A 13,614-nucleotide genomic window follows, 5' to 3' on the forward strand; every position below is an offset into this window, starting at 1 on the left:
CACCAAACCCACTCTTCCCTTCTATCCCAGATCTCACTTCCCTCTCCATAACCCCCCAAAGCGACGCTCACCAATCAGAAAAAACCATTCCCCTACATACATACACATGCACGATGTACTGTGAACCCCAAAAACTGACAATTGACAGCGAGAATGGTATAATGTGCGGGGTATTAGCGACGCTATGAAGCTTGTTTGGCTAACTGAGATGACTGTCCCAGATCAGTTCCGGCGGCGAAGAGATGAATTATCACCATTTCGGTGGCCTTGTAGAGGAGCTTGTTGAGGAGGTGCTTGTTGAGGGGGTGTTTGCTGAGGGGGTGGTTGTTGATAATAACCTTGTGGTGGATGACCTTGCTGCTGAGAACCTTGGGGAGGATACCCTTCCTGTCGTCTCTCCTGCTGTTGTTGTGGTTGTTGTCCTTGTTCCGGCTCTGGCTCTGGCTCTTTCCCTTGCTGCGGAGGAGGTTTACGCTTCTGATGGCGCTGATCCCTCCCCATAGACTTATCGCTATCTCCATCCCCATCCGATTCGCTCTCCGAGTCGGAGTGAAAGTCAGACTTAGAATCAGAACCAGAATTTGAATCGGATTCCGACTCCGTCTCCGAATCAGACGCTACGAATCCTCCTCCGCTACTCTCATTTCTCATCTCCCGCCTCTTGCTGAGCATCCGGCCCATGGCGAGTCCCGCGAGAGCAGCACCTATCCAGTTACTGTTTCTAGCCAACGAACTGTTTTCCTCCTCGGGGATTCTCTCACGAGTTGAACGTTTCCTTTGAGTTCGGGGGTTTTTTCTGCTGTTTTGAGCTTCTAGATCTATCTCGGGACTCTTTTGTTTCCTCCGGGTCCTCTTTCGTCGGGTCGGGTATTCTTGATCACGCTCAGCTCTTCGTAGTTCCCTTTGCGTCTTCGTTCGGCTGGCTTTGGCTTCTTGATCTCGCTCAGACCTTAAACTGTTGTTTCGCTCAAGCGGCTTTCTGTTGGTGGGAGCTCCTTGACTCTTCTCACTGCCTCCAGATCCGCCAAGAGCGTCATTATACTCAGCAGCATCAGAATCGAATTCGTCAGCAAAACGCCGTGTTTCCTCAGCTACAAACGCTTTTCTGGCCCTCTCTCTTTCATTCTCGAACTTTGCAGACTCTTTCCTCTCCTTCTTCTTTACCTCCTCATTTTGATCTCCATCCGTCCTCACTGCATCAACCCCCGCTGCTCCCATCGCAGCAGTAAAGATTCTTCTCGCTTTATCTCCAGCCCAATCCCCCTCCTCGTTTCTCACACGGAACGCCTCCACTGCACCGGCTATCAAGGCTGCCGTAGCTACCTCCGGGGCCACTTCCTCACCGTTCAAAAAAGCTTGGGGACTGCGAGAACGTTGTCTGCCCTGGTAGTGAAAGTTCTGGCCAGTGTCGGGTTTGGATCCTGCTGTACTGGTACCAGCTGAGAAGATGCGTGGCTGGCTATTTCTGGGACTGGATTTCGGACTTGAGCGCTTATGTCCTGAATCAGCCTTGTCTCTGGATTTCTTGCCTGAGTCTCCGAAAAATTGCTTGTTTGTATCTCCAAAGAATTCCTCATGTAAGTCTTCTGCTGGCCTGGAAACGAACGGCTTTGGACTGTCGAAGTTGACCTTCTTTCGCGCATTTGCGGCAGATGATGGACGATTGAGAGCGTTTCCTCCACCTGCACCAGAAGGTAGCTCTTCCATACTCTTGGCTAATGGCTTATGTCGTGTTGGTGAACTGCTTGCTCGTGTCCTTCTTTGTTCACTTGGTGGTTTGAGCCAGTCGTCCACTTTCTCCGTACTCCCAATCGGGCTGATCTCGGTTTCTTTTGATCTCTTCCTTGATCTTGATGGACCGACCGTATCATCTGAATCAGAAACGTCGCTCATCTCGCTGAGTGGTTGTTGGTACTTCTTGGCCGCCCTGCGAGCGGTAGGCTCTGACCAGCGACCCCAGCTAGTTGCACGATTGGTGTTACGAGGTTTTGATTCTTTTGATAGTGAGCTTGGTTTCGTGGACTGAGAGGCAGCTCTTAGGAGGGTTGATGGACTTGTTGCAGCTTCGGAGACTGAATAGTATGATTCGGCGTAGGAGTGAGGTTTTCGGGACTTCGAGACATCAATTCCAGAATCTACCTCTACCGCTGGCTCAGGCTCAGGCTCATGCTCAATATCGTTGATGCTTGAAAGCTGATTGATATGCTTCTCAACCGGCAGGGTAACTGGCGATGGTGTCTTGAGTGCCTGCGAAACTTCAAAATCTTTCACAGTGCCTGACTGTTCGACCTTGATGCGAGGTACCCTGCGTCTTGCCCTCGTAGCTGTTTCGGTCGGTGAAGGCGAGGACAAAGCCACTCCATCGATATGTCGATCATCGACGATAGGAGACTGTAAATCTATCGTTGATTGTGAGGCGGCATAAAGACTCATTGGCCTCTCGTGGAAGTCACTTTCGTCTTGTGCCTCCGAAGCTAGTTCTCCCATCTCAGTCCCAAGTAACGACAGATTCGTCGTCCGAAATGAAGCATTCCCACACCAAGACTGCGTCGTAACATCGCTCTGCTTAACCGCCTCCTCCAACACACCGGTCTGATCCAACTTCATCATATAAGCCTTTAGAACTTCCATATGACGATCAAGCGAATCGCTTTTGAAGCCCAGAGAGACAAGTTGCGAATGGAACTGCCTCCAAACCTCCTTGTCATCATCTGCATAAGTCGACAGCGACAACACCGACTCCATCGCCAGGTATCGCTGCGATGCACGAGCTCTCGTCGCAATAAATAGCACAGCTTTCCTCATATCCTCGAATTTCTCCAAGCGATCTGAGATATCAGCAAAGCCAGTCTCCACCCGACCCTCAATCCGTCCAGCAACATCGCCAACCCGCTCCGTGGCTTTCAAATTAATAGAATCAACCAGCACCGCAAGAGTCGACGTATACGTAATAATCTTCCACCTCAACTTCCCCAAATCCTCAATCTCCGTCCCAAATCTCATCCTATCCCAGAACTTAGCCACCTTTCCAACCTCCACGCTCTCAGGCGCCAAGCCTTTGTACTTGGTAAGCATGGCATCGATGCTTTCCAACACCCCTTTACAGCCATCTGCTATCTCAGTGAGTTCTCTCGTCTGCTCCGGCCCGGCTTTGAATATCAGGGAATCTTCTCGCAAGGCTTCATCGCGGACAGTTCGCAAGACGCTGTGTAGACTGCGTACTTCGCGGGCGATCTCGATATACTCCCCGCCGGCTTCCTTGCAGTTGCGATAATTCTTGTGCGCGAGCTGGATTAGTAGGATGATATCGCCAACGGAGGTTCCAAAGGACATTTTGACCTGGGCTGCGCAAGCGGTTAGTCAACTGAATAAGATTGCTCCATCGGCGCAAACATGAGGTCTCATGAGTTTTATGAGAATGAGGGTTGCAGGTTGCAAGGCTGATGGCGCAGCGTGCTGAAGGCTGGCTGGCCCCCAACCAGTCACCGAAACACAGCCCCGGCTTGGGGTAAGATGTGCACCGATCACCTGCAGCAGAGCCTCCATCAGGCTTTTCTGACAAATTATTGCATACAGGATTCGGTAATCGGAATGGTACTCGGTAACGATAGGAGAAATCACTGCATCTTTGGTATCGCCATAAGCATCTTGCCCTGCCATAAAATTCTAGGTTTATACCGATTTCTAACACCTGACACAAGCCACATTGAACCAAAACAAGGAATGTCTACTGGAGGAATCTAGGGGATATACATTGCATGCTGAACATAAGTCGTATCTGGCTTGATAGCTAGAAAGTTGACATTCCATGATCTTTAGAGTGTACGCCGGCTGAGCTGAGAACCTGGCTGTGTCTGTACAAACACAAAAGACTCAACCGATCGGATTTCAGACATGCTCCCACAACAGGTCGCACAGAAGTCGAGGTACAGTGTGAGCCAGCTCAGGGGGAACGTGCTAAACGCCAGTACGATGCAAGATGAATTGGGTATATAGCGATCTATAAACAATCACTGAGTCTTAGCTTTCCTCTTCTCTGTCCTGGAGGACGCAAAATCCAATAGTCCACTTTCTGCAACCAATGTGACAAAACACCACAGATAGCAGATCCCAAATCCCACAGCTCCAATCCCAACATTGACAACGACCCACAAATCAGGCTTTCCAGTAGGAGGTAGCAGGAAAGCTTCTGCAACGTGCCAGACTGCCATGGCCGCGTAGAATATCGTGTGCAATGAGGTTGTGACGAACCCTGCAAATGTGGCGTTCCCATCTTGCTTGTAGACAGCAAAAGATGTTGGTGGAAGGCCGAGGAGATATGCCCATAGGAGGGATAGAACAAAGTATGGGATCCTCAGATCGACTCGTTGAAGGAGTGGGAACATCGTCCAAACCCCAAGTAGGTTTGCAAACCCGACCCAGGCACGAACATTCTTACTGAGACCATGCTTCCCTGCCATGAGTACAGTCATTGGCATTAATGGGAGTAGAACACTCTTCTCGTGAACCTGGAAGCTGAAAAGGAAGAATGCCCATGCAGTTGTGGCAAGTGCAAGGGGAAGCAATTCCTTCTTTGGCTTGGCAAATATCACAAAGCAAGGTGGTGTAATTGCTGCGAGTGTGAGCAAGAGAGAGGCTCGTTGAAGCATCTCGGATGGGTATTGCTTCAACTTGATGATGACGTTTAGAGCACACCAGAAATTCGCAACTTTGTCCTCGAAAAGTCCGCGAGCAAAAGGGAACACACGATGGACCATTTGCGCCAGTTGTAGAATGACTGGATAATACCATGCTTTGTAGTTGACCAGATACGAGTATTCGCTGAATATTGGCAGAGGAGCAAAGTGGCCATGAAGATCAGGACGAGCGACAATTCCACGGCGCGCATCATACAGCGCGCCTAGCACCAGAGGTAGGAGAAGTAGAGCGAACGAAACCAGTGTGACAACAGCTATTCCTAGAAATCGAGGTATATTGATCCTTGGGAAGAGACAGACTCCGAGAAGGTATGCGAACATTGCGGGGGCGTAATATAAAGCCATCTGCTTGAATCCCAGAGCCAATACGAAAAACACGCAGCTCCACATGAATCGTCCCGCAAGTACGCTCGACATACTTGCCAGCACCAATCCGAGCATTACCGTGTTGTATTGGAAGTGTACATGATCGATCAGAATCATCCCAGGCTGCATCAAAATTGCAGTCAATGCAATTGAAGCGTTCCATGAGTTGATTCCTTGGAGTTTCGTCAGTCTCCTGACAAAGATGACAGCAGCCGGTATGTAGATCAGGTATTCAGATACAATGACCGTAGCTCGCATGAATATCTTCAAGCTAGGATCTTCGAGTCCGCGAGATGTGTGCAGGGCGAACCAAGATGGGTTGATAAATCCTCCAATCTTCCCAAGAAGCCAGCTATGGTATGCGGTCAAGGGCGGATAGTCCAACCCCCACCATTCGAGGTCGTGAAAGTACCATTGCGAGATGGGCAATTGAGTCGTAATCTCCATCCAATGTCTCTGTGCTTCGTAGTCGCCATGTAGAGGAGGATTCTGGAAGCCTGTGTTTTTGTTAGACCAACGTGTGTCACTCTTTGAAATGGACACGTACCTGAATATCCCCAAAGACCGGCTGCCCACCTGAAAAGCCCTACAGCCATCAATATCAACGGCAGAATCTCCCATTGCGATACGGAGCTTCGCGCAGGCCAGAGGAAAGCTGCGAGGGGGTATGCTGGGCGACTTGTGCTCGTTCGTCCCGCGGAGGAGGATGTCGCCGAGGAGGGTTCACTGCCATTGCTTGTCTTTTTGACCTTCCGCCGTGGCTTGTGAGGCGAAGGTCCAACCATTGTCACCTTGAATTTCGGATCGGAGAATGCTGAGGATCGCGGCGCATTGCTTGCTGGTGGCACTGGAGAAGACCAGAAACTGACAATTGAGCTGGAGATGACGCGTGGAGCTAAATTATTTAGGCGGCTTCACCCTGTAACTAAGCGCGCTCGTGTTCTGCTCAGGGCATTATTCCAATTCCAGGTCTATCCGCAATTGATCAATTCAACATACCTAAATAGCCATATGATATCGCTTGACTATTCACAGAATTAAATGACCCTCGGAAACTTGTTTCTGGGCGTTTAATGCTGAGCTTGGGACATTCGATTCACGTGATTTGGGCGTTGTAGAGCTGAAGCACACAACCTGCCTTCATCTAAGCCGGTAAACAGGCCAAAGAATATAGAACTCTTAAATCCCAGCCGATAAGCCGATATAGCAGAACAAAACACTTCGACTACGATTAGTATGTTTACATCTACGAGAATATTTGGAAGTGATTGGAGCAGCCAACCAGAATAAGCGAATCCAGGCAAGCGAATGTCAACACTGCCTACATTAGTAAAGCAAAAGCTCTTCAAGATCACATTCCAATGCACACCTCCACAATCCTTCTGATCTCATATTCTGTCAGCCTTTAAGTAGATCTTATAAGGCATATGCGGAGAACCTTTGTAGCAGGAAGTGGTTTTGATTCTGTGGCTCGTATGATCCGTGAACAAGCCATTCACCATGTATTCTTGGTGTCTTAAAGGCGTCACTTCGGGACCATCAGTCTCATCGATAGATGGATGACAGGGTATCTAAATCTTAAATTATTAGTCCTGAATTTCGAACGTAGAGTGTATTGAAAATTCGGTTTGGAGGGACATTCTTCGATTGTGTTTTCGAAGTTCATATGCTGTTAGTTGTGCCGCCCTCGGATTATCGAGAGACTGCTATGGATTGTTGGAGTCAACTGACAGAGTGCTGTACAAAATTTGGAGATTACGCCCTGAAATATGTGCACTCTAATTTGTACAGAAAGTTGCTGTTACGAATTATGGTCCACGCAACCATTGGTTTACAAAGACATTACAGATCGGCAATATACGTGGCATCCACCAGCGCTCTCTCAACAATTGACCACTCAATCAGACTTCACAGCCACCTTCTCTCCATCCGCTGCGATAGTCTCTCCCTGAACCACAGTCGTCGTTCTCTGCGCCGCACGCATACTACTTCCACCACTCCCATTCTGTCCACTCAGAAGACCATTGAGACCAGCCATCTCGCTATCATAATCCACATCCGAGAAGTACTTGGCATCCAGACCCATGATTTCATCCTCCTCAGCCTCTCGGATATGGCAGTATGGGATTCTGTTGATGATGAAAAGCAGGATGCAAGTAATGGTGAAGGACCAAGCAGCGCACACCGTAGCGGCGGCAAGTTGATACCCCATCTGCTTCCATTGTTGATTCCACCATCCTCCTGCATATGTGGTGCCGGACTTGCCGTCGAGAGCGGGCACGAATGATGCGGCGAAAAAACCGGTGAGGACATCACCAACGTATCCTCCGACGCCATGAAGAGCAAAGATATCGAGACCTTCGTCGATGGAGATGAGGTGCTTGTAGCGGGTGGTGAAGAAGCAGCATGTCGAGGTGAGAGCGCCGACGAGAGCGGAGACGTAGACAGGGACTGTTTGATGTTAGGAGATACATGAAGAGTTACGAATGGAAACGAACCAAATCCAGCTGCTGGTGTGATTCCAACAAGACCAGCGATAATGCCAGAGCAAAAGCCTAGAATGCTGAATTTGCGATCGAAAGCGTAGTCGAGAGCGGTCCAAGCCAGGCCACCTCCGCAAGCAGCGAAATTTGTATTGACAACGACGTAGATGCTTCGAAGACTGAGATTTGCAGTGGAAGCACCTTGGAGAAATCAGTAACTAATCAATAAATCTTAATGCTTCGAAGGGAACGGCTCATCACATACCATTGAAGGCAAACCATCCAAACCAGATGAGAATCGTACCCAGTCCAACCAAGAAAGGATTATGAGGTCTGAAGTGAGGGAGTTTGGCGTGCAGAGACTCTCCGTTCGGATCCTTGCGAGGTCCCAGCATCAGCGACCAAGCCAGGGCTGCAAAACCACTGGCAATGTGTACCGGTCCTGAACCTGCGAAATCGTAGACGCCGAGCTTATAAAGCCATCCTGACGGGTTCCACTCCCAGTACTATTTCGGAGTTAGTAAGACATGACTTGTTTGTTATGTCTGATACTCTTACAGCGAGTACATAGTAAACAAATGTTGTCCAGCAAAGCAAGAACAGCATACTGGGCCCGAGACGTCCTCTCTCCAACATAGCACCAGCCAAAATCATCGCCGTAGCTGTAACGAATGTGAATCCAAAAGCAGCATAGAGGATATCTGGAACATCGGAATTGGCCAAACTGGGTTGTGCGAGCACATTGTGCAGGCCTGCCAGAGAAAGATCGCCAATGAAAGGTCCCGTTGTGTGGGATTGGTAGAGAGAGTACCCGTACACCCAGAATTGAATACCACACGCGCAGGCGCAGAAGAGAGATTGGAATATCATGGTAAAAGCAGATTTGCGACGATGCATGCCGGAGTAGAGGAATCCAATTGCGGGGGTGATTTGCCTGCTTCTGTCAGTCGCAATGACCCGGCCGAGGGGAGAAGATGTTTACCAGCATAGAATGGTGCAGACAAGTAGCCAGCACAAGTCTCCCTGACTATTGTCAGTCATAGTACATTGCCCAATCTTCAACCGTTCCAACCTTGTCATATGGTGCATTCAGATCCTGAGTAAAAGGATCTCCTCCTTGAGGATTGGTGGCATAATCCGGCCATTCTGTTATTGGAGTTATTTCAGCCATCTCGTCTCTTGTCCAGGATGTGATCAGCAAGTACAGATGTTGGACGACTCCACGTGGCAATCGATCGTCTACCGGGTCTCTGAGGAAAGGGAACTAGAGGCTTGAAAGAAGTGGGAATATGTGGTTCTTAAGGACATCAAGCCTACACCTTCTCGACCCAGCTCATATCTGAGGACGCGCAAGGCTGATACTGATAACTGATAGTGACAAAACTTACCTCGCTGTAGTCCTGCCGCTAATACCGAGGACTACCTGTTCCATGGGCTTGGTTCATTGCATTTCAAGGTATCCTCCCCATCCGAACAACTCTTCATCCAATCAAGATTTTCAAATCAAAGATTCCAAGATCCAGAATTACACATTGTGTATGTGGCGGACCTCGGACAGATAATTGTAGTGATAAGAAAAGTGTTTGGGGAGGCGTATCACAGGATTCTTTTGCTGAACTGGGGAAGGAGGGGGGAGGGAGAGATTCGGGACAGGGCTTGGGAGTCCGCTTGGCTACCTCATTTGATGCGTGCCGATGAAGCTGATGTTTAATTCATTGGGAAAGAGGACGTCGAAATCAATGATAAGGACAGTTGCTTATCTGTGGAGACTGCCAATGGACTTGGCGACTTGGTTCTCTCTTGGCCTGTCATAAGATCGCGAGGCACGTGACTAATATGCCCTGTGGAGATGGCTGCTGAACTTCGAGTATCTCGCGATTGAGTGGATTAGAAAAAGAAGCGTGGGATGAATCGCAGGGAAGTCATCAACCGGCAATTCTAGACAAGAAGTTGCAGACTGGGAAAAGTTCAAACTTACATAAAGTCCGCTCCAGTGAACCTTAAGCAAATCGGACGGTCGTACCACACGAAAGCTTGTCTGCTTTATGGTATCGTAGATAAACACGTAGTGCGAGTCGTGAGGTAATACTCGTTGACATGTTCTATACCACTAATACTCCGTAGTCATCGTTCTGGTACGTGCTGATTTCACGTCTCCTTCGCCTTGTGGAAGTCGGAATGAAGGGAATGCCTATATCGTCAGACGAGGAGAACCCTTGCGCCTCATGCAGCCTGCCTGATATGTGTGATTGGCGCACTTCACCGCCAGATTTCGATTTCAACTTCATATACTTTACCCCTAGAGACCTTACAGTAGTCACTGGGGTTCATCCATCTCTGATCAGGGATTGCCAACATGAGCCACACTGCGCAGCGGGACTCTAGACGTCGGTAATGCTCATGGGAGGGCTCTGTTGATTTTCCTTCATCCCGAGCACCAATTTCTGCCTCCACTCGTGCTTGTACCTCACAGAATGTGCTTGATGCAGCCTGTCCGGTCCATCCCGCTTGTATTACATCTTTCAAGATCTCACCCCCGGCTGCAATAGGACCATGGCCTTCTAGCAGTCGATTTTCGATATGCCGGACTTTTTGAGCAGAGGTTATGTCGGCGAAAGGTTCAACTCCGGTGAGGATATAGTGGATACAAGTAGCCAGACCGAAATGATCTCTTTTGAGGTCCGCTGCGTAATCATAATGGTCCTTTGTGGTAGCGGAGCCGAAGTCAAACAATTTGAGACGGTTAGTTGAGTCCACAGCAAGATTTCGGACAGCCATATCGCCGTGGTTGAAACCAAGCTCCTCTAAGAAACTTCTGGCTTTGAGAAGCTCTCTGAGCCAGCTATAACGCATACTTTTATCGGCATTCATCCAAACTTGCTCCGAGGGTCTTAAGCGTTCCAAAAATAGGCAGTCTGGCGAGTTCGCCTTCAACCTCCGGACGATATTCGGGTGTCGTCGACTAGCCACAGCATCGTACACTGCCATTCCCTCTCCATCGCAACAAAGCTGCGAACTCCATGATTCAAATAGAACGTTGCATCTTCACTCAACTCATCTGGAATAATGTATTGAAAGGGCAGCTTGATGACAATCTCGCTGTCGATGGCGTAGACAAGCCCTTGAGAGGGAGCCTCGCCGATACTGAGGCAATCAATCCCGTGGACGAACGGCGTAATGAAGGTGAGTCGAGCCATGGTGCTGACGCGCAAAACTCAACTGGCAATACAATAAATCGAGACGTTCATAGTGGAGGAATTATGATGATGTATGCAAGAAGTGAAGATGGGCGTTCGCTGAACGTAATTACCCACGTGGCTTGCACGTGATTTGTAAGTAATTGTTACCACAAACTGTGCCCATCCGCGCCCATCTGTATGTAGCTGTTCCAACTAAGATTCTGCGATGAAGAGAGGTAAATGTCAACATATGAGGAGAAACGTGAATTTGACTCTCATTCAAGTGATGCTTCTTTTTGTAAAGCGCTCGCTCTTGAACTCTGAGGCAGGCAGGCCATTTCCAGCCCTTTTTGACTTTCGACACTCTCGCTTAGCCTTTCGAGGCTCCAGTAAGCAGCAAAACAAAGCCTTTCGCTTGGAAGAATTCTCGGTCACATTTCTTTTAAGCGGCTGACAAAATGTAGATTGTGATGTGTATATTATATCATTTCATTCCAGCCCGTTTGATCATACGAGAAGCCAGTCCTGCCAACCCATGCTATGCAAAATATACACAAGAGTAGGTGTGTACCGACAAAGGCAGCAAAGTGTGCCTCATCAGCGAAAAGTAGATACAGAAAGTCCAACCCCGATATCCTTCATCTCTGATCCGAGACTCAAGAACCACAACATCCACCACGTCCTACCACTAGCCGAGACCAAGCCCGGAAAGAGATACCGACAGAGAGAGACCGCGAGGCCTGAGAGGGAAGAGAATGCATTTAGCACTTTGGGAGAGTCTTGAGTTGACCCTGAGCACCCTGGCAGTTCTTCTTGGAGGTGAGCTTTGGGGACTCGCCACCCTGGGACTTGAGGATACCCTTGAACTCCTGGCAGACGTTCTTGACGCCAGTTCCGCATGAGCCAGAGATGGTGAGGACGTCACCGTAGTTGGAGTTGATGCCGGCGATATCAGCCTTGACACCGTTGGCCTTGAGGTTGGAGATGGTGACGCTGCGAGGTCCGTATTGCTTGGAGCAGTTACCGCATGAGCGGAAGAGCTTGCCAACGCTGACGACGGTGTAATCCTTGATGGTGACCGTTCCCTTTCCGTTGTGTTGGACGACCTTGTCCTTGGCGTTTTGAGCTCCGCCACCTTGGATCAGGACGTTACCGGTGCCGAGGACGGAGATGGCGTCTGTGGGAGAAGAATTTAGCTATGTAAAGGTACTTAGGATGGGAGATCACTTACCCTCGCAGACATCACGGAACCAGACGTTCTTAAGAGTGCATGCACCCTTGCAGTGAACACCCTCCAATTGATTGGCACCGATGATGACATTGGAGATGGAAGCACCGTTCTCGAGGATGAAGACAGCAGACGCAGATCCAGTGTCCTTGTCAGAGTTGCAAGGACGTCCACGGTCGTACTCCTTGTTACCGAAATCCTTAGAGCCCTTGATGGTCTCAGGCTTGGAGAGAGAGACGATCTTGCCAGAACGGGCTGGGATCTTGAGGGATTGGGCAGAGGCAAGGGCAGCCAGGACGGCAGTGAGGAGGGTAGTGGTGAACTGCATTTTGAAATGTGGTTGGTTTGTTGTGTTGATTGATTTTAGTATCAGAAAAACAAAGGTTGGAGCAAAGAATGTAATCGATGCAAAGATCTGGCAAAAGAGTGTAAATGTACTTGAACGAAAGTGTAGAGCTGGAATGAATGAAGCTGGTGAGGAGAGAAAGCTGGAATAGCAGCAGTGCCGTCCATACTTATACCAGATTCTCAGTTAATGGCTTCACCCACGTTTCTCGGGTCGATGCCGACTGGTTTCCAGGCCACACCGATTTCATTGGGTCCATCGTACCAGAAAATATCTCAGGGTTTCAAGCACTTTACCTGACAACTGGGACAAGATTGACCAAGTGCACCAGCAACAGCAAAAGTGCAGACGATGATGAGCCTCAGCAACCCTGATCATTGCCTAAAACCTGGAAGAACCATATCAAAATCCAGTTAAGGTGTGAAAGTCAAATGCCTGTGCCTGTCTGCCAAGGAGAGCCAGGACCCAACTTTATCTTGGCCCTTTGAACACAGCAGTCAGATATCAGAATGTGGAGTTTGTCCGTGTACCTGACTGGCGGGATCCTACTTGACAGCTCCTCTTAAAGCAAGTTTAACGAGAAGATGATTTCCGTTCTGCTTGGCAGGCACGCCTTGGCATCAACGCCCCGTTTCCAGAACAGCCAACTTTCCGCCAGGACAGCCTCGGCGGGACCCACAAACACTTTATATGAAATTCCCATGGAATCGTCCCATTCTTCTGAATGGATGTCTCAAAGAGCGTGGATTTGGTGACAAGGTTGACACGCTGTTGATCAGATGGATGGCAGGCTAGATCGGTTGTCTGTTGGGGTCTTCAAATCGGTTGCGTCGGTAAATTTGCAATATAAAGGGGGAGACCTGGAGTGCATGGCAATCTTGACTTAAATCCACAGTTGGCTTGTGGAGACTCTTTGGGCTCCGGAAATCACCCGCATTGGGATGGACTTTTGTAAGTCATCCATCACAAAGCAGGATGTGGATTTGTGTAGGCTTGATGAATCCGGCAGGTGGTACAGACGTAGTACGGAGTACACAATGCATGATATGAAGTCTTTCGCTTAATGCTTAAAAATTGCATGCAAACTACTCGATGCTCAGTAAACTTTGCACGTAATAGAACAGAGTTACCGAAACGGAAAGGCAAAATGTCTGACATTGCGCGATAGTCACAGAGTAAAAACCCCCATGTTGTGGTTTGCAGCGACAAGCATTTTGCATACGGAATACGGAGGAAAATCGCGTTCGTCTCATCTCACCGAATCCGAGGCGGCTCCATTAAAATGTTGGGGCTTTGATCTTCTCCCCCACTCCTG

General features: G+C 49.1%; 6 protein-coding genes across 6 annotated transcripts; all 6 read right to left on the minus strand.

The window, feature by feature from the left end:
• Positions 1-222: 222 nt before the first annotated feature.
• Positions 223-3,333, minus strand: ONS95_005264 (uncharacterized protein; the record flags this gene model as incomplete). The annotated part of the gene is made up of 1 exon (XM_058498664.1): positions 223-3,333. The coding sequence occupies one exon, from the start codon at positions 3,331-3,333 to the stop codon at positions 223-225; it is 3,111 nt and encodes a 1,036-aa protein (XP_058350929.1).
• A 677-nt stretch (positions 3,334-4,010) lies between these two features.
• ALG6 (Glucosyltransferase-like protein) lies at positions 4,011-5,848 on the minus strand (the record flags this gene model as incomplete). The annotated part of the gene is made up of 2 exons (XM_058498665.1): positions 4,011-5,560; positions 5,611-5,848. The coding sequence occupies 2 exons, from the start codon at positions 5,846-5,848 to the stop codon at positions 4,011-4,013; spliced, it is 1,788 nt and encodes a 595-aa protein (XP_058350930.1).
• Positions 5,849-6,960: 1,112 nt separating this feature from the next.
• Positions 6,961-8,717, minus strand: ONS95_005266 (uncharacterized protein; the record flags this gene model as incomplete). The annotated part of the gene is made up of 6 exons (XM_058498666.1): positions 6,961-7,514; positions 7,562-7,747; positions 7,812-8,052; positions 8,105-8,480; positions 8,529-8,569; positions 8,619-8,717. The coding sequence occupies 6 exons, from the start codon at positions 8,715-8,717 to the stop codon at positions 6,961-6,963; spliced, it is 1,497 nt and encodes a 498-aa protein (XP_058350931.1).
• A 1,088-nt stretch (positions 8,718-9,805) lies between these two features.
• On the minus strand, positions 9,806-10,399 carry ONS95_005267 (uncharacterized protein; the record flags this gene model as incomplete). Its single annotated transcript, XM_058498667.1, has 1 exon — positions 9,806-10,399. The coding sequence occupies one exon, from the start codon at positions 10,397-10,399 to the stop codon at positions 9,806-9,808; it is 594 nt and encodes a 197-aa protein (XP_058350932.1).
• A 77-nt stretch (positions 10,400-10,476) lies between these two features.
• Positions 10,477-10,743, minus strand: ONS95_005268 (uncharacterized protein; the record flags this gene model as incomplete). The annotated part of the gene is made up of 1 exon (XM_058498668.1): positions 10,477-10,743. One exon carries the CDS (start codon positions 10,741-10,743, stop codon positions 10,477-10,479), a length of 267 nt encoding a protein of 88 aa, XP_058350933.1.
• Positions 10,744-11,186: 443 nt separating this feature from the next.
• ONS95_005269 (uncharacterized protein) lies at positions 11,187-12,607 on the minus strand. The gene is made up of 2 exons (XM_058498669.1): positions 11,957-12,607; positions 11,187-11,902 (listed from the first exon to the last, which is right to left on the minus strand). The coding sequence occupies exons 1-2, from the start codon at positions 12,279-12,281 to the stop codon at positions 11,487-11,489; spliced, it is 741 nt and encodes a 246-aa protein (XP_058350934.1). The 5' UTR covers positions 12,282-12,607; the 3' UTR covers positions 11,187-11,486.
• Between the last annotated feature and the right edge of the window lie 1,007 nt (positions 12,608-13,614).

The sequence above is a fragment of the Cadophora gregata genome, assembly GCF_030347475.1.
Source record: "Cadophora gregata isolate MNR1 chromosome Unknown scaffold_16, whole genome shotgun sequence".
In the NCBI taxonomy this organism is placed as follows: domain Eukaryota; kingdom Fungi; phylum Ascomycota; class Leotiomycetes; order Helotiales; family Ploettnerulaceae; genus Cadophora; species Cadophora gregata.

What these genes read in the sequence shown, in the direction of transcription:
- ONS95_005269 (XM_058498669.1), bottom strand. Translation starts at nt 12,281, where the DNA reads ATGCAGTTCACCACTACCCTCCTCACTGCCGTCCTGGCTGCCCTTGCC. An exon ending in GTTCCGTGATGTCTGCGAGG is followed by an intron (nt 11,903 to 11,956) that starts GTAAGTGATCTC and finishes CTTCTCCCACAG; the next exon opens with ACGCCATCTCCGTCCTCGGC.